Below are 21,678 nucleotides of genomic sequence, written 5' to 3' on the forward strand. Positions count from 1 at the left end.
GGGATGAAAAGGCGGACGGAGGGGCGTTGGTGAGGTGGTCACTGGTCACGCCGGGAGACCACCGTGTGGGTGTGGAATCAGGGGGTGAACTGATACCATCCGCTCGAGTGGGTGGCGGCGCAGGCAAACGCGAACAGAATGAAAGCGACAGGGGCAGGACTTACCACAAGATGGACGGTGAAGCGAGAGAGAGGAGGGATGAGACGGTCAGACAGGTCAAGCACAGGACACTGTTTTGTCGAGGAGTGGAATTTTTGGGTGCCAGAAGTTGAATGCCAAATGCCAGGTCGAGAAATTCAGCCGTCGCGTAGCTTCCGTCACTAGTCAGCAGCACGAGGTCGCTGATATACACAGCAAGTAAAGATAATCCGGTGGAGGATATACTGATTGTTTATAAAAGTAATCTTCAAATTATTTTTCTTTTGACCTTGTCACTACTTCTCATATAGTTACTCCCTCAATGTCTCTGCCTACGACTCCTGCTGCTATCTGAAGAGGACACGGTGTTTCCCGTCCTGGGCGGCCGTCACTGGACCCAGCACTCTCGCCCATTGAATCCGCGATCCATCACTGAGAGCTCCAGCGAAGGCCCAGATTCGAGCCTCCGTTTCTGTTCTGATAGGCTCCAGTTCTATCCATTTCACTCCCCAGTCCCGCGGATCACATTTCCTGGCTCTGGCTACCCTGCCTCCTGTCTCGTGCTCTTGATATCACATAAGCAATGCTGATTGCGTCAACCCTGGCCCACTGCTTCACTGCGCTCAGCAATTCGGCATGAATTCTATACGAAGCAGTACATGTAGTTCTTAGGGCTATCAACTCACCAGGCCGAGGGACTATGCATCTCGCGGAGTTCGGAGCCTACCTGCATTCAAGGTTCATCCATTGAAGCATGATCTAGTCACGTGACATGGTCATTGAAGGCGCCATGAAAAATGAGCATAGAATGAGTTTGCCTAATGACCAAAGTTGAGAAGTGTATGTGCCCAGTTCAAGAATATGAATATGAGTCACAAGGGTTTGGTTGCCTGGAAGTCTATTGGTGCATATCTGGCCTTCCAACAGCCCTCTAAAGGAACTCAAACACCAAAACCATCTGCCCATATACTAACTCAGAGTTTGCTGATTTACCGGTGTCCCATACGGGGCAAAAAGCCTTTTCTTACCCTTCCGAAAGAACGTCCTAAACAAAGACGAATATACCGTCTTTCCTTCAACAGTGTCGCTCACATATCCAAAGAGAACGAGCAGCACAATCGATAGGACCATAATCACTGCAAAGGAGACCCAGTACTGGACTTGGTTGTAGACTCCCTTGACGCCCTCGAGCTCCGTCGAGAAGTATGCTGTCATTAAACTGACTGGTAGGAATAATATGGTGACCTTAGCTAGTAGGATTGTTATCCGAGTCAGTTTTTCGACGGCTTGAGAGTCTTTTAGGGCGATTAAGTTGAAGTTCTAGTTTCGATGGTTAGTATAGACAGCACATCGTAGTTGTGGTGTAACGTACAAGGAATGTAAGGGATTCTTTCTCCGTCAAGCAACTCTCAATCTCCGACAAACAGTAGAGCTTAATCCGGTCTAGAAGTCTCTCAAACCTCGCGACAGCTGGTGAGCTTAGCTGGACGCCAACTGACGTCTCTGCTATTGCCGGAAGACCGAAGCTCATTTGCCGATGTATGTCCATATCATTAAACGTGTGCCCGTATGGCAGCCTGGGGTGGTCCGGGTTCGAGCGGGCCTCATCACGGAGCAAGCGCTGCCGCTGGAGAATCCGCGTCATGATAAGCTCGTAGCTTTGGTACAGACGCTTAAGGACGGCGAGTTGTCTGCCTAGCCAATGCAGCTCGTTTATCAAATCGACTACGGGCTTATCTAGCATGTCTCTCCTCTGCAGTTATGTTAGCATTCTGTTGTCTCGTAAGAGAGGGTATGTGTACCAGTTGGTCAAGAGCAACACCGTATTCGTGTTCGCGCTTCGCGACGAGTCTATAACTGGTAACCCAGTCGTCGAATATGTAGTAGAAAAGAAGACTTGGGCCGTCATCCTGTTTAATGCTCGCCGAGTCCGTGCCGGAATCGTTGAAGGGCCTCACCCTAATCGTGCCCAACGAGTCACTCTCAGACCTTGCAGAATGCTGCTTGGACACCCCTGCGAAGATAATTTGTATGTTTCTGCGGCTTACCGCGATTACGGCCTTCATGTCGCGCTCGCTTGGTGCCTCGACGCCTGGATATGGGTTCTCTTGGATAGAGAGGACAGTGCCTGGCGGTGTCAGTCATTGTGCATATTTTCAGAGCTCACATGGCTGATATACCGTCATCGAATAAAATGAGCCATGACCATAACCTCTTTCCATCTGGTAGTCCTTTTGCGTTCTTCTGGCTCATCTTTGGAACAACATATAGAGAATTATACCCAATGCAAGTATCTGCTGGATGTCAACAGTCCGTTGAATAACGAGCAGCTAAGATCCACGTACATCTAGTGCCATAATCAGTGGAGCAAAAGTGCCAGATTTGATCGACGACATGGCCGAACGTAAGCCCTCTCAACGAGGCTGCGGCATTAACCTCTTCTGAACTAGGCAGTTTTTCCAAAGCATGGCCGTCTTCGAGGTCTCCGTCAGTATTTAGACGGGCTAGTTTAGAGCTGCTTCTCGATTGGAAGCTCTTTCTTGACGGCTGAGTTGAGATTGCAGGTTTCGATGGCCGGGTTACCGGATTGGTGCACATCAGTCCTATGAGTCGCTCTGAGACACCATAATGGTTTGTGATGGCCTTGATCAGGTCTTTTTGCTGTTCCGGGGCCCAAATGTTTCTAATCATGTTCAGCATCCTGAAGCATCTCGAAGTTTATCTTGACTTACATCCATCGCGTCCCAAAACATTTTGGCTTCTGCATGTGTGTCAGGTGCAGTCCGAGTAATATGGTTCTTCACCAAAGCCATAACTTACATTATGAGTCAACAGAGTAGTGATATCTTCCTTCTCTAAGTCCACAGCGCACCAAGCATCCTCGTTACCAAAGTCTAGGACAAAATTCCGCGTCTCGACATCTTTTAACAATGCGGAATAATGTCGGAAGTGGGATGCCTCGTCAATATTATGGAAATTTGCCTCGATATTTGGATTCTGTGGGAAGTTCTTGTAGTATTCCTGAGCTGACATCGAGCTCCGTACTGGCGAGGCTTCTGACATGTTGATGGCGGGACGAGGCTGAACTAATTATTATGAGTACAATCCTGGGGCCTCCGTGTTTGTCGACCTCGCAGTGCAACAAACTAAAGTTCTAGTATCGATAGCGCCAGGTTGATTGCCGGCAATTGTGAAAGAAATGGAGATTCGAAGAAAAAGGATCATGCGTGGAGGTCGCGTGTCGTGAGAGATGACGAGGCCAGTTGAGCCCGGGCTAAGCGCTGAGGCTAACAGGGGGAAATCATAGCCGCCAGCCTAATGCTTGTTCTCGGCCTTGCACACGACCCGTCATCATTCCTTGTCCAACTGTGGAGGAACTCCTGCATCTTTGCGGATCTTGTTGTATTCCATGACGAATCTCATGCCGGGTCATGAGGTTGAGCGCGACTGATTACTCTCGTCGCAAGGCTCCCGGAAGAGTTACTCCATTAATTGGAAGTCCGGAGGGGTCAACAACACTTCAAGTGCCACGCTGATCGTTTGGCTGCTGAGGTTGTATTAGGCCATATCAAGCTACAGCGGCGATGCTGCGGCTATTTACTCGGGCAGTAAAGGGACAAAGCATCGAATATGATCTATATGAAATTGTGTGGAGAACTTAAAGCGGCGTCGTAACAGTTACATAGAGCAGCAAGCCCGTTTCCTCTTCGTGGTCACGTGGCACTGCGTGCCTTCCTATTCGGGTTCACAGTTCAACTGGGCTTCGGATTTCAATGTCCCGCGTCATATAATGGATGTGGATGACGACCAAAGCTTCACACCTCTACTGCATATCCTTGATGATATTGCCTAAATCTTGTCACCCGCCAGGGCATCATTACGCAAAACATCATTCAACTCCTTCCTAATAACACATTTCCTTAGCGCAAAGGAAGCGGTCAGCTCTTCGAGCTCCTCCTCTGTCTTTCCCCTGAACAGCTCAGCCAGCTCCCATCCCACGTATTTACTCAGCAGTGTCTCCCGGATGACCCGCTCAAACTGTCGTTCGAAAGTCCACTGCCGCGGATACCGGCCCTTGTGGAATCTCTCATCGACCATGCCCTTGATAGCGGCGAAGAACATATCATAAACAGGTTTCACCGCATCCCGGGGTATAATGCTCCAGAAGTCAAGACCAAATCGCTGTTTCTTTTCCAGGAACGGCTGAATCAGGCGCAGGTAAGCCGAGTCAGGACTAACATAGGTCATGCCTTGGTACCCGATATCCTTGTATAACCAAATCGACCACCCGACGCCTTCCACGCGATACATGGAAAGCTGCTGCGCTAGGAGGGCGAGACGCCCCTCGTTTGTTTCTACGCGGATTCAACGCCATCGCGCCTCGGATCTTGATAGACAGGACCGAACCCGCCGTTTCAGTCGGGCACGCCTGCTCGGCGCATAAAGGCCACTTTGCGCTCGAAGCTCGCCCGAACCTGCTGCTTCTGTGCGTCTGTACCCATATACTGCTCTATCTCCGGAAATCCAAGCTTGCTATAGTCGTGGATCGAATACACCGTGTTCGGCAGCGGCGGGCTGTCTTCGAATGCAGTGAAGTCCATGGAGTACGTGTTTTCATCTAGGAATAGCATATGCTCTGCATCGACTGCGCGGATGGCTTTCTCGACGCCTGCGTACCAGGCCAGCAACCGCGTGCCGGGACGACCCTTAGTATCGAGCGTCGGGTCCGAGGGCTCATTGAGCGGGTTATACCCAGCAACAACAGGGTTACCTGCGTACCGACTCGTAATGACCTCCCATAGTCGAATTGCGCGGTCCTGGCGGTCCTTGAAGTCCCAGAACCCAGCCCTTGCGATACCCGAGTCACAATGCCAGTCCTGGTTCTGGCCGCCGGGGGCAGCATGAAGGTCAAGGATAACATAGACATTATGCCTTCCACAAATCTCAACACACTGATCCAACCACTTAAGCCCCTCCGCTTTGAAGACGCCGGGGTCCAAATCATCAATGAAATGGCGATAGTTGAACGGGATGCGAATGGCGTTGAGACCCAACGACGCGAACAGGGCTGCGTCCTCGTCAGTGAAGAAATAGTGTAGTAACCTGTCAAAGAAAAACATTGCCTTCTCTCCTCACCCGGAACGGAGGCCATTTGCGCGCGGTGCTCGTACTCGTGGCCCGCATACCCGGTAATGAAGTTCTCGATGTTGAGCATGCCGCCGATGGCGGCGCCGTTTAAGATGACGGTTTTGCCCTTCGGGTTCACTATCCTGCTACCGCTCGTGCGGAGCATCGTGCAGAGACTTAGAGGGTTCCGGGCCGCCATACTTCGCGGTGGTAGTAGTAGCAGTCGTGGTATGCAAATAAAGGTGTATATGTTCGAAAGAGACACTTGCGGTACAATCGAATGAACTGCAGATGGCAGCAACTCATTTTTGAAGGCCCTCCTCTACCATGACTTATATGTTTCGCAGCGACCCAGGTGCTTGCTCCAAGTCACCACTTCCAAGTTCCATCCCCGCAAGCCCCGGCCTCAGTGAGCTTCCCCCAGCTTATACATCGCCAAGTCATCGTCCACTGCCCAGCGGTGGTCTGGTGGTCTTTGTACTGGGGAATGGCTGGGGTGGCCTGGTAATATTCGTCCGCCATTGCGGCATAGAACGTAGCTTCTGATCAATGTAGGGGCTTTGACGTGCAGGTCAACGGCGCTGCTATATCGATGCCATCGTTTCGTCGCGCTTTTGGGTACGTACCGTTCACCCATCGACCGCCGAGCCGAGACTGACAGGATCGACAGATACGTGCAAGACGGCGAAGCAATACTCCTCGCCAGATGGCAGACTGCGTTCAACACAGTCCCGGGTGTGTGGGCTTGCTTCAGCACTTTCTTTTGCGCCTGGGTCAGCGATTGTATCGGGCAGAAAGGGGGATGCTTATCGGGTTACTGCTGTTGACAGGCGACATCCTAGATGAGATTTCTCTCTCGCACCAGGTGGCTTTGTGGCTGTCAAGATTCTCCTAGGCTGTTTGTCTGGCCTGTCTGTTGTGTCTAAGTCGAACTGCAATTGTACTGAGCAGCGACTGTGCGACGCGAAATTTGGACTGGCAGCTGCGGTACATAAATGCCAGCAATTGATCGTAAAGTGTCCCAATCTTGCACGAGGGTTTTCCTAGTCAAGCTCCTTTCATACCACTAAGCAATCTATCTGTGGTACATAGGCAGTGGACGTGGTATTGCTGATCAAATCGAGGTCCCTCCAACGAACCATCGATTGAACTAATCAATCTACTTTTGTCACTTACAGAGCCCACGGTTGAACCCAGGACTTATACTGTTAGAAAATCAGAGTGTTCAGAGCATGCTATCTTTGCATTACTGAGAACGACGAATATCTCCCTAAATCATATCCCGACGCGATGCGGCAATACGAGTTAAGCCCTGTGAAGTTTCCTGCTCTCCCTGCTTTCACGTCCATTGCAACCAGGCTGCTATGCCCGCGCCGGAGTAGGTAGAGCTTCGCGACCGCTTGGTATTGTTGAACCACGATAGTGTGCTACAGGCTGGTGTGACCGAGCGGGGTCTTGTTTTTTGTTGTTGTTTTTTTGTTTCGGACTTGGCAATTACTGGAGAACTGATAAAGTTCCAGTCTCAAATGGAACATCTAGGGGGGCTATTAGAATTGGATCGTTTCGCTATTGATATTGACCGCGGATACGAAAAGCATTTCACCCTTATGATCCAAGACGTTTTGTGGCGGTGGTTTCTGCCCCGTTCCTGGATTCGAGTACTGGGCTACGCTATAGTACTACCTGAGTAAGGATTTCCTTATGCTGCTCGCAGACAGCATAAAGGATAATCGAGCGCTATATCAGAGAAGAAAGTTACAAATAAGATCCACATAGTAGATGGGAAACATGTGCAGAGAATCCATTCAATAAGAAACACTTGTTGGATCGTGAAATATCGCAAGGCAAAGCTCATCAAGATGAGACAATCATAGACAATAGAAAGACCGTCTCGACGTATATCCAACTTCATAATCAATGAAATAATCAGCCCTGTGTAGGTGCGGCTGTGTCCTAAGGTTGCAAGATCCATTCAACCAGTCAAGCTACCCATGTCCAGTATTCTTGGCGCCCACGATGAGAGCTCCTCTTCAAGGCTTACGACTGTCCTTGCGTGGCGTTTTCCATCTGCATTTATCAAATAATAAACAACAGTTCGAACATTGTCCTTAAGCTTCTTCAAGTCGACCAAACCCTCGATACACGAGGAGCAACAAGCTTCGGCCACATCCCGGTCGGTGACCGCGACATCTGAAATACCTCACCATCGATGGTGGCTCTACAGGATGTTTCGGCTCAACCCTGATCTCTCAAGTCTTGCTTCAGATTTCCCTCCCCGGGGTTTGATTCGAATAACGGACAGTTCTCGCGATGCCAGTCGAAACAACCCTTTGGTTTGCCAGCAGATATGGGGCCGCTTGCTTGCATTAGCTCAGCGTTAAGCATGGGGATACCAATATATTTAAATTTCAACTTTCAACTTTCTTATTCCGGGGAGAAGTTTATGTTGGTTGACTTAGATATGGCGAGGGAGTGTGAAGTCTTGAGTACGTTTCGCGAGGCCCATGAAGATGAATCTTTAGCAAGGTTCCAACTCTATAGATGATTAATATGATTAATATGGTAAAGGAGGCAGAGGAGTTCTCTATAATTGAGAACGAGCTGTGGGACTGCATGCTATCCATGACACTATAAAAGAGCGTTAGTAGGTGAGGTATAGATTCTAAATGTTCCCCGCTCTATTTGTCCTCCTACTGATGAGTCCAATAAGCTACAGGGAGTTCGCGAATCATTGATCCTCAGATGGATGGGGGTTACTTTCAAGTTCAACTCCACAGTGGTGGATGCTGGCAGGTGGCACGTCTATACTGACTCTAGAACATGCAATACGCATGCCCTTGACGTCCATGGTGGATGGTACATGTATACTCGGATGTACTCCGAGGACCCTGTATGTATAGGTAATGGATATGTAGATACATCACTCACTGCGACAGGTATTCGTTGATCCGGCGAGCTTAAAATACAGCGTTCTCGACCGAGAACTGCATGAAGTCTGCAGGATCTGGAATTGAGGAGGGGAAGGGCCAGAAAGAGCATCGATTACCGGTGACGAAAAAAAGGAAAAATGAGCAAACCAGTGCCTCGTTACGAGAGCCAGCCCCCCTCTGTCCTGTGCCTCCAACAGGCAATTCAGGCGAGTTTGCGGGTGAATTTCCTGATGCGGGGTGAACATTCGGTCAACAGTTTTTCCCCCGCAGTGAGTGTACCCCCCACCAATCCACCAGCCCACTCTTCCCTCTTGACGTCCCTTCTGCGGTTCACGCGTCACAGAGGCCACCGAATAATGCATACAGGCTCAATGGGCAATTACTGCCACTCATGATTCAGTCCAGACCCATCGTCTGATCATGGGGTCACTCTCGGGGTTTCGTCCTGGTGTCTGTGGAGGATCTCCGAGTCTGACGCCCCAGGTATTTGAAACCCAGCGCCGACCAGCTCTGGGAACACAATTCGCTTCTACTTGACACAACTCATACCCGACCGATCTATCTCGGTGATATAGAGACAGAGACACCATGTCGCTAGCCGCAAACCACTATATTGTCCAACTGCCCGAAACACCCCTCCTCCACCGCGCCCCAGAACCCCGCTCAATCGCCCAGCAATGGATCACAGAGTTCGAGATCCTCCTCCGAACAGCCGACTACACTAATCTCCCGCAGCTCTTCCACGAAGAGTCCTGGTGGCGCGACCTCCTCACGCTCACATGGGACTTCCGATCCATTCACAACCTCAGCGGCATCAGAGACTTCGTCGCGCAGAACCAGCCCCGAGCTCAACTGTCTGCGTTCCGCCTCCAGCATGAAGGTCAGTGCCAGCCAAAACTGGGGCACCCGGCCCCCGAGCTGACGTGGATCTCGACGATTTTCTTCTTCGAGACGGCAATTGGGCGCGGGTCTGGTGTGTTGAGGCTCACGCAGGATAAGGATGGGGTGTGGAAGGCGTTCGCTATCTACACCTCGCTGCAGGAGTTGAAGGGGAGTGAGGAGCCGGTGGGGAGTAGGAGGGCTTATGGGACTACGGAGACGATGCCAGGGGGGTTGAGTCGCGGGACGTGGATTGAGAGAAGGAAGCGGCAGATTCTGTTTGATGAGGAGGAGCCGACAACCCTTATTGTTGGTGCTGGTACGTGTCAATCCAGGTTTGAGACGTGGTTCAATAAGTATGCATCCGTTAACAATCAACAGGTCAAGCGGGTCTGAACGTAGGCGCACGACTTCAGGCCCTGGGTGTAAACTGTCTCATCGTCGACCGGAACGAGAGAATTGGCGATAACTGGAGAAACCGGTACAGGGTACGCTCGGGTTCCAGCCCATACCCTTCCTATCAAAAGCCCTAATTAATTATTGGAATACTTACAGACCCTTGTCACCCACGACCCCGTCGAATTCACGCACATGGCCTACCTCCCCTTCCCTAAGACCTGGCCGGAATTCACCCCCAAAGACAAACTCGGCGACTGGTTCGAAGCCTACGCAAGCATCATGGAGCTGAACGTATGGACAAAGACTTCTGTTACCGGCGCATCTTACGACGACACAAAGAAAGAATGGACCGTCACCGTGACCCTTGGCGACGGCTCCTCACGCACCCTCCGCCCTTGCCATCTCGTCTGGTGTACCGGCCACTCAGGCGAGCCCTTAGTTCCTACATTCAAAGACCAGGATAAATTCAAGGGCACATTATATCACGCCACCAAGCATCAAGACGCCTCACAATATGACGTCAAGGGCAAAAAGGTCACTGTCGTCGGCACCGGAAACAGCGGGCACGACATCGCCCAGAATTACCAGGAGAACGGCGCCGACGTCACGATGCTCCAGCGACGCGGTACATACGTTATCACTGCGGATAAGGGAATCTTCATGATGCACGAGGGTCTGCACGAGGAGAACGGCCCCCCAACCGAAGAATGCGACCTCATCGCCGAATCTCTCCCCTACCCCTTGCGGTTTGCGCTAGACGTCCACTTCACTAAGCGCGTCTATGACGCCGAGAAGGATATCATGGCTGGTCTTAAGAATGCCGGGTTCGAGATCGACCACGGTGTTGACGGTGCTGGGCTTGGGCGCGCTTACATGACTCGCGGTGGAGGCTACTATATCGACGTTGGATGCAGCCAGCTTATCGCAGACGGGAAGATTAAGGTTCGCCGGAGTCCCGAGGGCATCGCGGGCTTCAACGAGAAGGGCCTTATCCTAAAGGATGGGGGTGAGCTTGAGAGTGACATTGTAGTCCTTGCGACGGGGTACGATAACATGCGGACGACGGTGCGCAAGACGCTCGGTGATAAGATTGCGGACCGTTTGAGGGATGTGTGGGATTTGGACGGGGAGGGAGAGTTGAATGCTGTAAGTCTCCTTTCACAATACGTCTTTCTATCTATTGATAACTGACCCGCACAATACAGATGTGGCGACCGAGCGGCCACCCAGGGTTCTGGTACATGGGAGGCAACCTGGCACTATGCCGAGTCTACTCGAAGTTCCTAGCCTTGCAAATTAAGGCGATTGAGGCGGGCCTGGCGCCCTTGTCTTAAGATTGATATAGATAAGCAATAGATAGATTAGAATGCTAAACTGGGTCATGTACAACCTCCTGGAAGGGCTCTGGCTTAGATACTGTCGGAACGTGGGTTCTTCTCCTATCCTTGGGTGCCGGTCTGCACCGTCTTAGAGCATCATCCGCTACGCCTCTACAACTTGAAGCTATTCGCAACCACCAAAAACGCAATATTTCTAATTATTTTGCTGCTTATATCGCGTAGGACATGATATTCTAATATAGCCTATAATATAACAGCTGGAATACCTTGGTGGAGTGTGTCTTAGCGCGCCAGAAGTTAATAATATAGAACTCGCAGAAGGGCCCCTATCTATATTTAATTTAGTATCAGATGTGACGGTTAGCGGGGCGCTGGAAACGGCCCTCATTGCACCGCCTATCTGCCGCCCGCCGCCGCCTACCGCTGACGGGCATGTCACTGCCCCTTGTGGTATAGCGCTGACCGCTTTATGGATGGCTCTGCCCTCTCGCCGCTTTTGCGCGTTGCCCTGCCGCCCCAACACATCCACTGCATCTATATAACCCTGACCTTTCTCCCTCGAACGACCACGCACTTTCTCTTCCCTTCTCCCTCTCCCGTCTTGCCTCGCCCGGTGCACTGCCCCCTTCCTCAGATGCCGCATTACCCATCCACTGCCCTTTTTCAGTATGGCGCCGTCTACACCCCTCCTTTCGCCCCCTTCAGCTACGGCATCGCCGGCAGGTCATCTGGATGATTGAGACATTGAGATCTGTTTACCGTCGCCTTATTGGTTTGTGAGCTATCCACTTCACCCACTGATATTGTACTGCTGCTGATTATTGTAGTCAGGGGGCCTTTTGCTTGTGAATTCCGCCAGCTGATCGGCAACTTCAGAGTTTTTGGCTGTTGCTTCTGGATGCCACGATGCCACCCCATTTGTGCTTTCTGTCGAGGACTCCTTGATCCTCAGCCGTCCTTCTGCGGTCTCCCATCTCGATTACTTTGGAATACTTTCTCGGTCTCCCAAATATCTATATGGGAAAGGCAACCTCCTGGTTATGCAGCTACCAGGTCTGGCGTGCGGCGTGCGAGTGAAGCCTGGGTGAACCAGGTTGCGCCCCTCCCCTCCACAGCTGTCTGCCAGAATATACCCTTTAAGAAACATTATTTCCCACGATATTCTCCCTATATTTCACATGAATAACTTCAACCCGTGGACTCTCCCTCACCAGAAGCCATTTCACAACACAAATCATCTAGAACCCAGAATTCCCCTCGCCCCAAGGATTGCCATGATTCCCCTCCGAGCACCTTGCAACATCCCAAGCATTACCTGCCTGCGCGGCCACCGGCCGAAGTTTGTGTGTCTACCAACGCGGTCATTCGGCCGTGCCCATCACCATCAAGCTCCCAATGCCAACCACGGGAAACAATTGCACCAGAACCACATGCATACTCAGAGACTCCTAAACCCGATAAACATCCAAATGACTTAGCGCCACACATCAAAGAAGCGGATACGATTTCCCGCTGTGATTTTCAAGACAACAATGGTACCCTAACCGAGCCGCCGTCCCCCTATTTCGGGGAGATTCTGCGGAGGCTGGTCTATCATCTCCAAGTGTTTCTGGCTAGGACGATAGTCTGGAAGAGTTCTTCAGGCTACCAGATGCACAGGATAACCCTCCCATTGACCCGGCAATCTTTGCTGACCACGGGTTGTGGGAGGATGTGAATCTCCAGCTATCAGTCCCAGAGGTCGCCGACAGCCTCATTGATTCCGCGACACAAGAGAGGACTCTGGTATTGTGCAAGAACCTTATGAAGCGGACGCTAGATCCAAGACAACAGGTGGTGGAAGCCGCGGCGGTATCCTCCTGACTCCTGATCATGGCCACATGCTGGCCGTGACAGGGTCCACCAATTATGGGCTTTATTTATCCTGAGTTAAGGCTCCGGCTTGATTTCCGCAGGCTGCTCACCAGCTGCTGTTGTTTCATTAGACCCAACCTGGTTGATGTTGGTCCACTTGACACCAGCGGAAAGAACAAATGCTAGCGCACTCGCAGCCACTGCGAGATACCAAGGCGAAGAAAAATAGGTTAGCAGCTGAAAAATCAAAGTGAAGGATTATTATATTGAATATACTCACAAAGACAGTGGTGATAGCGTCATTATAGGCATTAATTATAGCATTGACATGGTCAGGAAACACTTCAACAGCGGTCTGCTTGATGTTTAAGGTTTCCAGCTTCCAGCAGTATCATGGCATCAGTTGCGCTCAAGCCCGCGCCGGCCGGAGACTCTAAGCCATCAACCAATTTGTTTTGAAAAATAGAAGCGCTGACGGTCTGCATCACTGAGCTACCAAAGTATTGCGCGAAGAGGACAGTCGAGATGCCGATGGGGATTATTTTTGGCTTGGTTTTGAGGACATTCTGCACTGTAAGCAGCGCCATCTGCGCCGCGAATCCGCAGCCGAGGCCCTGGAGGATTTGGAAACCGATCCATTGTCCTGATGATGTTGAGAGAGTAAAAGTTGTGTAGAGACCAGAGGCAGTGCAGAGAAAGGTTGAACCGATGAAGAACCAGGGGTTGTAGTATTGAACGTATTTGGCTAGCAGCAACTGTCAGTGATCAATGCTTATCATAAAGGGAGAACATACTAGTGACGCCAGACACAATAGCACCAAAGACCTGTGTACAGACTGAGGGCAGGAGCATGACTCCACTTCGCATGGGACTCACATCCTTGACAATCTGGAACCATTCTGGAAGATAGTAAACAGGAATAACAAAGGAGCCCATGAAGAGGAACGCGAAGAGAATACTCAGCACCACAGAGCAGTCCCTGAGAAGGGTAAAAGGAATTAATGCCGCCTCCCCTCTGCGCATCTCCCAAACCACAAACAGCAGCATTAATACCCCAAAGCCGACGAAGAGTCCGATGACCGTTGCTAAGTTCCAGGAATATTCTCCCCCTCCCCACTGCAGAGCTAGAAAGACCATGACAATCGACCCAACAAAGAGAATGCAACCAATCAGATCCAGCTCCATTATTCGCTGGATTACTGCTTCTTGCTGGTCAACATCTGTGCTCTGCGACGGATGGAAGAAAAACAAGAGCGTCCCCACTGCGACGGCACCGGCGGGAAGATTAATGTAGAAACACCATCTCCAAGTGACATTACTTGTAAAAGCACCTCCAATAAGGGGTGCAATCACTGTCCCAACCGCATACAGCGAAGTAACTAGCCCCGTGAATAGCGGACGCTGCGCGGTTGGCGTGACAAGGGCGATGACGGAGAGACCACCAGAGACAACACCTGCACCCCCAATGCCCGCCACTGCACGGCCGATAATGAACATTGTGGAACCATTGGCTGCACCGCAGAGGAGATAGCCGAGAAGGAAGATGCTGAAGAAGACAAGGTAGGACAATCGAAGAGAAAAAATTGTTGAGATCTTGCCGCTCAGAGGCTGGAGGGCGCACATGGTCAGTGGGTAGGCCGCACCATACCATCCAATGTCTGTCGCTGCGTTGAACTGGCTGCTAATGGCGGGGATTGCCTGTGGAGTTAGTATCGTGTATAGAGAAGAACTTGAGAGACTTACCGGTAGAAATAATAGAGACATCCAGAGAGATGAGGATTGTCGCGATCATAATGCCAGATAGGACGCTGTAAAGCTTCAGACCGGTCAAGCAATGTGCGTCCATGGTGTCCTTGGGGTTTGTGGTCGAAATAGCACCGTTGTTTGTCTTTGTGTCTGGATCGCAGATGCACGGTGGGAGAGGTATCCTTGGTAAAGCTGGGAATCAGAAATTCATGACAGGGGTGCCTCTTCTTAAAAGTAGTCAAGTTTGAGTCTGGAGTGAATTGGATCCTCTTCTCTGAAATTAAAACAAAGAATACTACTGGGTATACTCCTGGATCCGTTTCCGACTGCGATTCCTATCCTGACTCCGACACCGACTCCGACACCGATTGTTTCCGACTCTCATTCAAAGGATTCACGTTGTCCTTGCCCAACGTCCATCCATCAATCGGCCGGGATGTATCGTCGACAGCCTCCAAGGCGCCATGCCTGCAATAGATGTGTTCAGTTGAAGGTCAGATGCGTCCCTGTTGAGTCAGGAGCTTGTCAACGCTGTATGCGACTCGGTCACCCGTCCTGTGTCTTCCCAGACAATGTGCGTGGCAAGAACAATCTCAAGCCAGAGTCGCAACAAACAAGCCCGGAAAGTCGATCAACCCCCAAGCAAGACCAGGAAACGAATCATTTCTTTCACGAGGCTATCGGCTCCGATTTGGCTAAGAAGCTTCTGTCGAAATACAAGGCTCGAAAAATGCCTCAATATCCGTTCGTTATCATCCCGCCGGAGACAAGCCTCGCAGATCTTCGTCGAAAGTCGCCATTTCTTCTACTGTGTGTATTGACCGCGTCTTTTGAGCATGATCAGGGAATCCAGCATGGCTTAGAGGCCCTTGTCAGACAGGAGGTTGCAAGACGTCTTATTATAAATGTTGAAAGGAACATGGACCTGCTGCAGGGATTACTCGTGCATGCTGCATGGTACCACTACCATTGGAGGACATACCATACGCACATATACATGTTGCTTCAAATGGCAATGATGGTGGTGGTGGACCTTGGCCTCGATCGTCAGGAGGGCTTCAGAATGCAGGTAATTCCGAAAGAAGGAAGGAAACCAGACCAAGGAAGAGGTCCGTCCATCCATACCGCTGACGGACAGCGAGCTTTGTTGGGTTGTTACTATCTCTGCTCCAAGTACGTATAATGGCTGAATTTAAACACTACTGGCTGACTTCGTGACAAGATCATCCATATTTCGCCGACAACTAGACATGCGCCATACACCATGGATTGACCACTGTGCTGAGGCTTTACACGAACAAGCTGAATGCTCGACAGACCTTCAGCTTAAACATTACATTGAAGTTCAGTCTCTCGCGCGCCAAAGCCAGTTGCTGTTTGACGAGGAGCAGCTGTCCCCAGACCATGCGCCAGTTGCCATCTGGGAGCGAACCATTAAGATGGTGACAAGTCACCAGGCCCGGATAAAGTACACGATGGCCTCCCTGAGAACCGATCGTGACTGTAAGCTGGCTTACACATGATATGTCGCAAGTACTAACGGTGCGGCATCAGGGCCACTTCTCATTGAGCTAGGAGCAGCGGATGCGCTTGTACTCGGACAGGCATTACGGCAACAGAAGGATGTCTTCAAGCTCCAAGAACTAAATCATCTGACAACCCTCATAAAATCTGCACGCTATGTTGTCGACGTATTCCTCTCAGTCCCTTCTGCGGAGGTGGTACATCTTCCCGCCTCCACCTACGCCACAATATGGTATGCCCTACTGAGTCTGTCCAAGCTGAGCCTACTCTTTCATCCTGATCGGCACCAGTTTATCGGAGTAGATAAGAAAATAATCCAAAACAGAGGGGTCGCTATTGTGCGCAAGTTCGAGGAGATTTCCGTTGGAGCCGATGTTTGGGCATCTTCGAAAAAGGTGGTCGGAAACATGTTGGCATGGTTGAACAGGACGAATGCCGAGCCAGAGCCAGGCTCTGTGTCGCTAAATACAAGACCTGCATCCAGTCAGAATGGAGACTACGGTGCATTTCAGAGTTCGCCTCGCGAGCCTTGGATGGACCATCCTGCCCGGCCGCCGACGGCCTCTTCAGAAAATGCTGCGTCCCTTGATCTGGATATGCAATTCGAACCTACGGACGAGCTGGATGCTGCCGCGTGGCAGCAAATGCTTGACAACTTCACATGGTTTGATGCTGTAATGGGAAGTGGGTTGGATCGCGAAAACGAGGCAATGTGATCTCTCTGCATTGCAGTGACAGGATTGAAAGCATTGTATCTAAACTTGTTACTCCTCATAGAGAACAGTCAAATAGGGCTTCAGTTCATCCAAGAACCCTTGCCTTCTTTAACTTCATCAACGGTGAACTTGAAAGATGAGAAAGCTGTGTAGAGCCTATCCATTCCCCAGACAGTTCTGCCCGCTCGCTGCCACTCTGGGTTATTAATCGCGTCCGCCAAATCTTGCATTTCCATCGAGATGGCCCCAAATCTGGGCACTGTTCCTGTTCCTTGGGCTTGCTTGACAGTGACTGGTTCTGCCAATCAGGATTGTGAGCGACGCCAGGGAGCAAGAACTTTTGATAGACAAACCTGGCTCAGAATCCCAGGTATGAACATGCAACGCTTCCTGGTCCGTATATAGACTGACTGATATACCGGAATAGGCGGACGATAAGATCGCTACAGGGTATTCCTCCTTCTTCCAGGGTTGAGGCCGAGCAACCAGAAAGGTCTCATCATAGCGATCACAGCTACTCGCCGCAGAGGAATGTTGACAAGCCTCGGGATCATGTAGTTGCGCCAGCCCCCGCCCCAGCTGCTTCCCCTCTGCCCAGAAATCGTACGCAGACCCCCTCTTGTTAGCCCTCAGATCCCCCGTCGGAATACCACCCGCATCCATGTCAAGCCTCAACCCCGAAAACGGCAGATGGAGCCGATGCTCCGCGACCGTCATGCTAGAATTCGCGGCAAACCCATTGAGGTTCCAGAACACCTGCTGGCTCAAGTTGATCGGTGTTGCCTTGCGCGTGGGCGTCACTCCAAACGCAATTCGCCATTCATACGGTGTCACCGTGTGTGTTAGACATGCCGCTGCTGTGCCGGGGAATCCATTCCAGCCTCGATCGAACAGAACGAATGTAATGCTGTCCGTGGTGTGCGATCCGATAATCTAGAATGGTTCGGCCCCAGCCGTGCTCCCCGCCATTCTTCGCCACGGTACGTGATCCCTTGTTCCCACTCGTACTGCCGAGAATCTGGCGTCAGGCCATCTAGTTCGAACTGCCCGCCGCTGATGACACCTGCGTAGCGCCCTGGAGTGAACGAAATTGACCAGCTGCTATTTGCCCCATCTCCTACGTGCTTGCGGGGATTCTTTCGAACTAACTCACCAATTACGCCGTTCAAGAACGGGTTCCCGGGATACTTGAGGTAGGCATCCGCAAAGTCAAATCCCATGACAATATCAAGCTCGTTGCCGTTCGTGTCGTCGATCCAAAGATTCGTTAGTGCGCCGCCATTATTAGTGAATGCCAGCCGGATCCCCTCGCTCTCAATGATGTATTTTCCCTCCTTGTTTGTGGGGAAAAGGGCAGTTGCAGCGGCGAAGGGACTCTCTCTCGTCCAGACTGCTTTTATTGCGGCGATGATGCTGGTTGTGAGAATGAAAACCTTCATTTTACAGACGCAAATTATGAAATTAGAGAGCCATTCACGGAGCACATTGGGGCCAAAGATATAATGGAAATTTCATCTCATCATCTTCTGGACTTCGGTATGGTCTGGTGGACCCGCGACAATACTGTGGCGGCGACTTATTTAGACCGGCAGCTTGAACCCCAGGCTCGGTACGGGAGGCGATACTCGACAGGAGAAAGTACGATTATCAGCGAAGGAAATGCAGAAAGGCAAGAAAAGCAAAAACTACCATCCTTCTACTGTCCGTAGCCGGGCGAGGACCCCCGCCCTGAGCTTCATCGTTTTCCCAATTTTCAGCTGATCGGCTTCTGGGTTAACAAGTTCAATATGGAACCGACTAACTGTACCAGCAACCAAACAAGCCAGCTCAGTCCGTGTCCAGCCTTGTCCAATGCAGCTCTTTGGACCAGCAGAAAAGGTAAGAGAGGCAAAGTTACTACTGGCACCACCACTCTTTGCCTGTTTAGGCTGCATCCAACGGTCCGGATTGAACCTATCAGCAAGTCACGTGTGTAAGGCTGCGCTGCAGTAGGTAAAGCGGCTTGATGACGTCGCGACCTACATCCTACTCCTAGCCGTCAACAGTCTAACAGTTTCTTGAAACTACAACTCGCCAGGTCATAGGCCTCGAGGAGTAACGTGATGACCGTACCAAAGGAGTCCAAGGATGTTAAGTCGGCCCGTCGCTCAACTACTTCGTGTAGCGAATGTCAACGACGAAAGCAGAAGGCAGGTACCTAACGAGCAGCAGCGCCAATTTTAGTATAGGCTTGATCTAACTTCATACTGCAGTGCAGTCGAACATGGCCGTGCAATCATTGCCAAGGCAGGAAAATCGCGCATTTGTGTAAATTCACTCCGAAGAGGGCCGCAAGAGCAGCCAAGGGAGTAACTAATCATACTGGAAGGTCCACATCATCCTGTCTCCTCTCCTTTGTACTGGCTCTAGATTAATTTATTTACAGAGTGTTGGAGGGTCCGGAAGGGCCTAATGACTCTCCGAATTCGAATCCGAGGCTTTCTTGTGATATTAGAACTAAGACTACGCAAGATGATGATCTTCGGTCACTCGGGTACTTACCAGAGACGCCGGATGCATTTAATGATGGCGCGCCGGAGGTGAAGTTCCCATGATACTCAGGAAATATGATCTCCAGCTGACAGTGGTCCTCTCAATGAATAGCCGACGGTATTCCCGCTGGGTCGTCAAGCCGGCATTTGTAGTGAGATGGAAAGCGCTTTGCGCGTCATTCCTGCGAAGCAATATACAGGTATGTGAAAGCCTCTTTGAGAGCTAGTCATCCAGATGGCTGTGTTAACGATCTTCCGGACATAATAATCCATCACTTCATCGACCACACAAACTACCAGTACTACGCTCTCTACCCTCCAGCTTTCATGCAAGACTATACCGCTTGGTGGTCCGCCAGGGCGAACGGCTCGCCACTCACTCCCGAGCTGACTTGCTTAATTCTCCGCGTTTGCGCTTGCTCTGCGCCTTATCTTGGCGAGGACATACGCCTGACAATTGAATCGGAGCTCGGAAATAGCATTGAGCAGCTTTCTCTGTTATATCATAATACTGCGAAACGGCTAAGCGCCACTATCATCCCTGGGAAAGGGGGTCTAATTCAAGTTCAGCAGTTATTTCTTACGGCGCAGTGGTGTAAAACGGAGGCGTTGTTTGTCGAGGCGTGGCATGCGCTGGGCGCTGCTGTTCATGAGGCGCAGGAGCAGGGTATCTCGACTCTTCCTTCCTTCCATCTGATATGTATTAGCCGGGTCGCTGCTGACGAGTCACTTGACAAGGGATGCATAGGAGTTCCGCAGGTTTGAAGTTCTCTGACTTCGACCGAGAAATGAGGAGGCGACTCTGGTTCATACTCTACGCCTGGGACTGGTATGTTCTCCCTACTCATCCCGGATAATTCTAACCAAGTTGACAAGGCAAATGTCTCTTTTACTATCCCGTCCATTTATAATTAACAGCAGCTGCTGTGTTTTCGAGCAGCCCGACTCCCGGCTGGAGAGCGTGGATTCAGACCCGGAGACGCTCTCCCCAGTCACTCACATGGTCCTCCAATGCCAGCTCGGCTTATCCATTTCCAAAATACCAGGAGTAATGAGCGGCAACCTGTCTGTAACTCAAGCAATGGCCATCCAACAAGAAGCAGAAAAATGGTTCAACTCTTTCCCCGCCGTGTATTCCATCTCGAACCCTGACACGCGATGGGACTCCACGCATCACTTCATCAAGGTGCAACGTTTCCAGCTCCACGCCATAGGATACATGATTATGCTAATGCCGCTGAAACAATGCCTCACGAAGGACATAGACCCAGACAGTGACAGTTTCAGTTCCAGCATTGAAAGAGGTCTTCAAGCAACGGCGGTTCAAACCGCATTGAGGTTACTGCGAGCTTGCGAGCAGCTTCTGCGACACATCTTGCCCCTAAATGCAAAGTTCTACTTTGCACCTTTTCTCATGTTTGATACAGCGTCCCTCCTCTGCTCTGCTATACTGCATGATACGAGCGGAACACTGCCGCAGCGTGAACGGGTACTCGAGGCGATTTCGGAGACCGTTGCCGAATTGGGAATGCTGTCTGAGCGTGCTAGGACCGGAATGATTTGCTATAAGGCTTTGAAGAAGTTGGTTTCTCGTCTTCCGCCAGAAACACTAGATGTATTTCCCTCAGATCCTATATCGCCTCAAAGCCCAGTCGAGGTGCGTTCTACTTTACCAAACATCCCCGGCACTCCAGCTCCATCGTCTTGTTTTACAGAAACGGCGTCTTCAGCGGGAGTGCTCCAGGATGAGCTTGCTGTTTCTTTTCCTGCATCACTTGACTCTCTGCCGCCTCATCCACTAGACGACAACAAGGCACTAGCGGATTTATATGAGATGGATTTGGGCGAGCTGAGTCATATCTGGGACTGGGGAAATCTTGAGATTGACTTCCCTGATATACAACAAGAACAGTCCTGATTCGACTTGAATGTACAAGGATACTTCATCTGTCTTCCCCTGACTCATCTCTCTCTTCGTGAAAAGTCGTTATACTCGTGGACGGCACAATGTTGGCGGCTGAAGAGGCGAAATCGGGAAACCCCGACCCAGCATTCATTTATATACGGATGGTAAAGAGGGACGCTAAACTATTATGGCCCAAGTAATTGTTTGATCATAGTTTTCACTCCTTGTTCTCGACAACCTTGGTGGTTGCAGGTGACCAGGCCTCGTTTTTTCGGTCGCGCACCACAAAACTGCTTAATAATCGGCTTGGCGGTCACATGCATGTCACGCCACCTATTTTGCTACGAGGTAAGATTTCAGTCCACGGCACCTCTTTCAAGACGCTTACGAACACATCAACTTCATGATGGCAGCGCTTTCCAAAAATGTTAGTTAAGTACTTTGAAACTCCTTAATAATCATTATCTTGAGCCCTGTTTCTACTATAATCGCTCTTTTTATGCTCTAATCGCTAATTTATTGGTTTAGAAGTGGTACCTGTGGTACCTCCGCGAAGCCGAAGCTGGGCGCCTGGAGCTGCCTGAATAC

At 50.8% G+C, this 21,678-nt stretch overlaps 9 protein-coding genes across 9 annotated transcripts; 3 read left to right on the forward strand and 6 right to left on the reverse strand.

Annotated features, from left to right (window-relative positions):
* Positions 1 to 546: 546 nt before the first annotated feature.
* BDV17DRAFT_13333 (uncharacterized protein) lies at positions 547 to 3,365 on the reverse strand. Its single transcript, XM_073754173.1, has 7 exons — positions 2,959 to 3,365; positions 2,871 to 2,899; positions 2,484 to 2,821; positions 2,319 to 2,432; positions 1,941 to 2,266; positions 1,511 to 1,891; positions 547 to 1,458 (listed from the first exon to the last, which is right to left on the reverse strand). Exons 1-7 carry the CDS (start codon positions 3,199 to 3,201, stop codon positions 1,108 to 1,110), a joined length of 1,782 nt encoding a protein of 593 aa, XP_073621555.1. The 5' UTR covers positions 3,202 to 3,365; the 3' UTR covers positions 547 to 1,107.
* A 622-nt stretch (positions 3,366 to 3,987) lies between these two features.
* On the reverse strand, positions 3,988 to 4,449 carry BDV17DRAFT_286411 (uncharacterized protein; the record flags this gene model as incomplete). Its single annotated transcript, XM_073760899.1, has 1 exon — positions 3,988 to 4,449. The coding sequence occupies one exon, from the start codon at positions 4,447 to 4,449 to the stop codon at positions 3,988 to 3,990; it is 462 nt and encodes a 153-aa protein (XP_073621556.1).
* Positions 4,450 to 4,553: 104 nt separating this feature from the next.
* Positions 4,554 to 5,464, reverse strand: BDV17DRAFT_286412 (glycoside hydrolase family 5 protein; the record flags this gene model as incomplete). The annotated part of the gene is made up of 2 exons (XM_073760900.1): positions 4,554 to 5,206; positions 5,275 to 5,464. The coding sequence occupies 2 exons, from the start codon at positions 5,462 to 5,464 to the stop codon at positions 4,554 to 4,556; spliced, it is 843 nt and encodes a 280-aa protein (XP_073621557.1).
* A 3,047-nt stretch (positions 5,465 to 8,511) lies between these two features.
* Positions 8,512 to 11,031, forward strand: BDV17DRAFT_250024 (putative flavin-binding monooxygenase). The gene is made up of 4 exons (XM_073756289.1): positions 8,512 to 9,393; positions 9,456 to 9,562; positions 9,630 to 10,619; positions 10,679 to 11,031. Exons 1-4 carry the CDS (start codon positions 8,784 to 8,786, stop codon positions 10,805 to 10,807), a joined length of 1,836 nt encoding a protein of 611 aa, XP_073621558.1. The 5' UTR covers positions 8,512 to 8,783; the 3' UTR covers positions 10,808 to 11,031.
* Positions 11,032 to 13,011: 1,980 nt separating this feature from the next.
* Positions 13,012 to 14,431, reverse strand: BDV17DRAFT_286414 (major facilitator superfamily domain-containing protein; the record flags this gene model as incomplete). Its single annotated transcript, XM_073760901.1, has 3 exons — positions 13,012 to 13,412; positions 13,462 to 14,365; positions 14,411 to 14,431. 3 exons carry the CDS (start codon positions 14,429 to 14,431, stop codon positions 13,012 to 13,014), a joined length of 1,326 nt encoding a protein of 441 aa, XP_073621559.1.
* Positions 14,432 to 14,822: 391 nt separating this feature from the next.
* Positions 14,823 to 17,291, forward strand: BDV17DRAFT_250033 (Zn(II)2Cys6 transcription factor domain-containing protein). The gene is made up of 4 exons (XM_073756290.1): positions 14,823 to 15,586; positions 15,636 to 15,916; positions 15,968 to 16,953; positions 17,009 to 17,291. Exons 1-3 carry the CDS (start codon positions 14,850 to 14,852, stop codon positions 16,651 to 16,653), a joined length of 1,704 nt encoding a protein of 567 aa, XP_073621560.1. The 5' UTR covers positions 14,823 to 14,849; the 3' UTR covers positions 16,654 to 16,953; positions 17,009 to 17,291.
* Positions 16,734 to 18,092, reverse strand: BDV17DRAFT_286416 (putative aldose 1-epimerase family protein; the record flags this gene model as incomplete). The annotated part of the gene is made up of 3 exons (XM_073760902.1): positions 16,734 to 16,951; positions 17,007 to 17,560; positions 17,638 to 18,092. 3 exons carry the CDS (start codon positions 18,090 to 18,092, stop codon positions 16,734 to 16,736), a joined length of 1,227 nt encoding a protein of 408 aa, XP_073621561.1.
* Positions 18,093 to 18,145: 53 nt separating this feature from the next.
* On the reverse strand, positions 18,146 to 18,646 carry BDV17DRAFT_250035 (uncharacterized protein). The gene has a single exon (XM_073756291.1). The coding sequence runs from the start codon at positions 18,585 to 18,587 to the stop codon at positions 18,339 to 18,341; it is 249 nt and encodes an 82-aa protein (XP_073621563.1). The 5' UTR covers positions 18,588 to 18,646; the 3' UTR covers positions 18,146 to 18,338.
* Positions 18,146 to 21,678, forward strand: BDV17DRAFT_250038 (uncharacterized protein). The gene is made up of 7 exons (XM_073756292.1): positions 18,146 to 18,842; positions 18,906 to 19,021; positions 19,079 to 19,232; positions 19,297 to 19,384; positions 19,444 to 19,851; positions 19,923 to 20,013; positions 20,061 to 21,678. The coding sequence occupies exons 1-7, from the start codon at positions 18,756 to 18,758 to the stop codon at positions 21,100 to 21,102; spliced, it is 1,986 nt and encodes a 661-aa protein (XP_073621562.1). The 5' UTR covers positions 18,146 to 18,755; the 3' UTR covers positions 21,103 to 21,678.

This window comes from Aspergillus undulatus, assembly GCF_047715775.1.
Source record: "Aspergillus undulatus strain CBS 261.88 unplaced genomic scaffold BDV17scaffold_1, whole genome shotgun sequence".
Lineage (NCBI taxonomy): Eukaryota > Fungi > Ascomycota > Eurotiomycetes > Eurotiales > Aspergillaceae > Aspergillus > Aspergillus undulatus.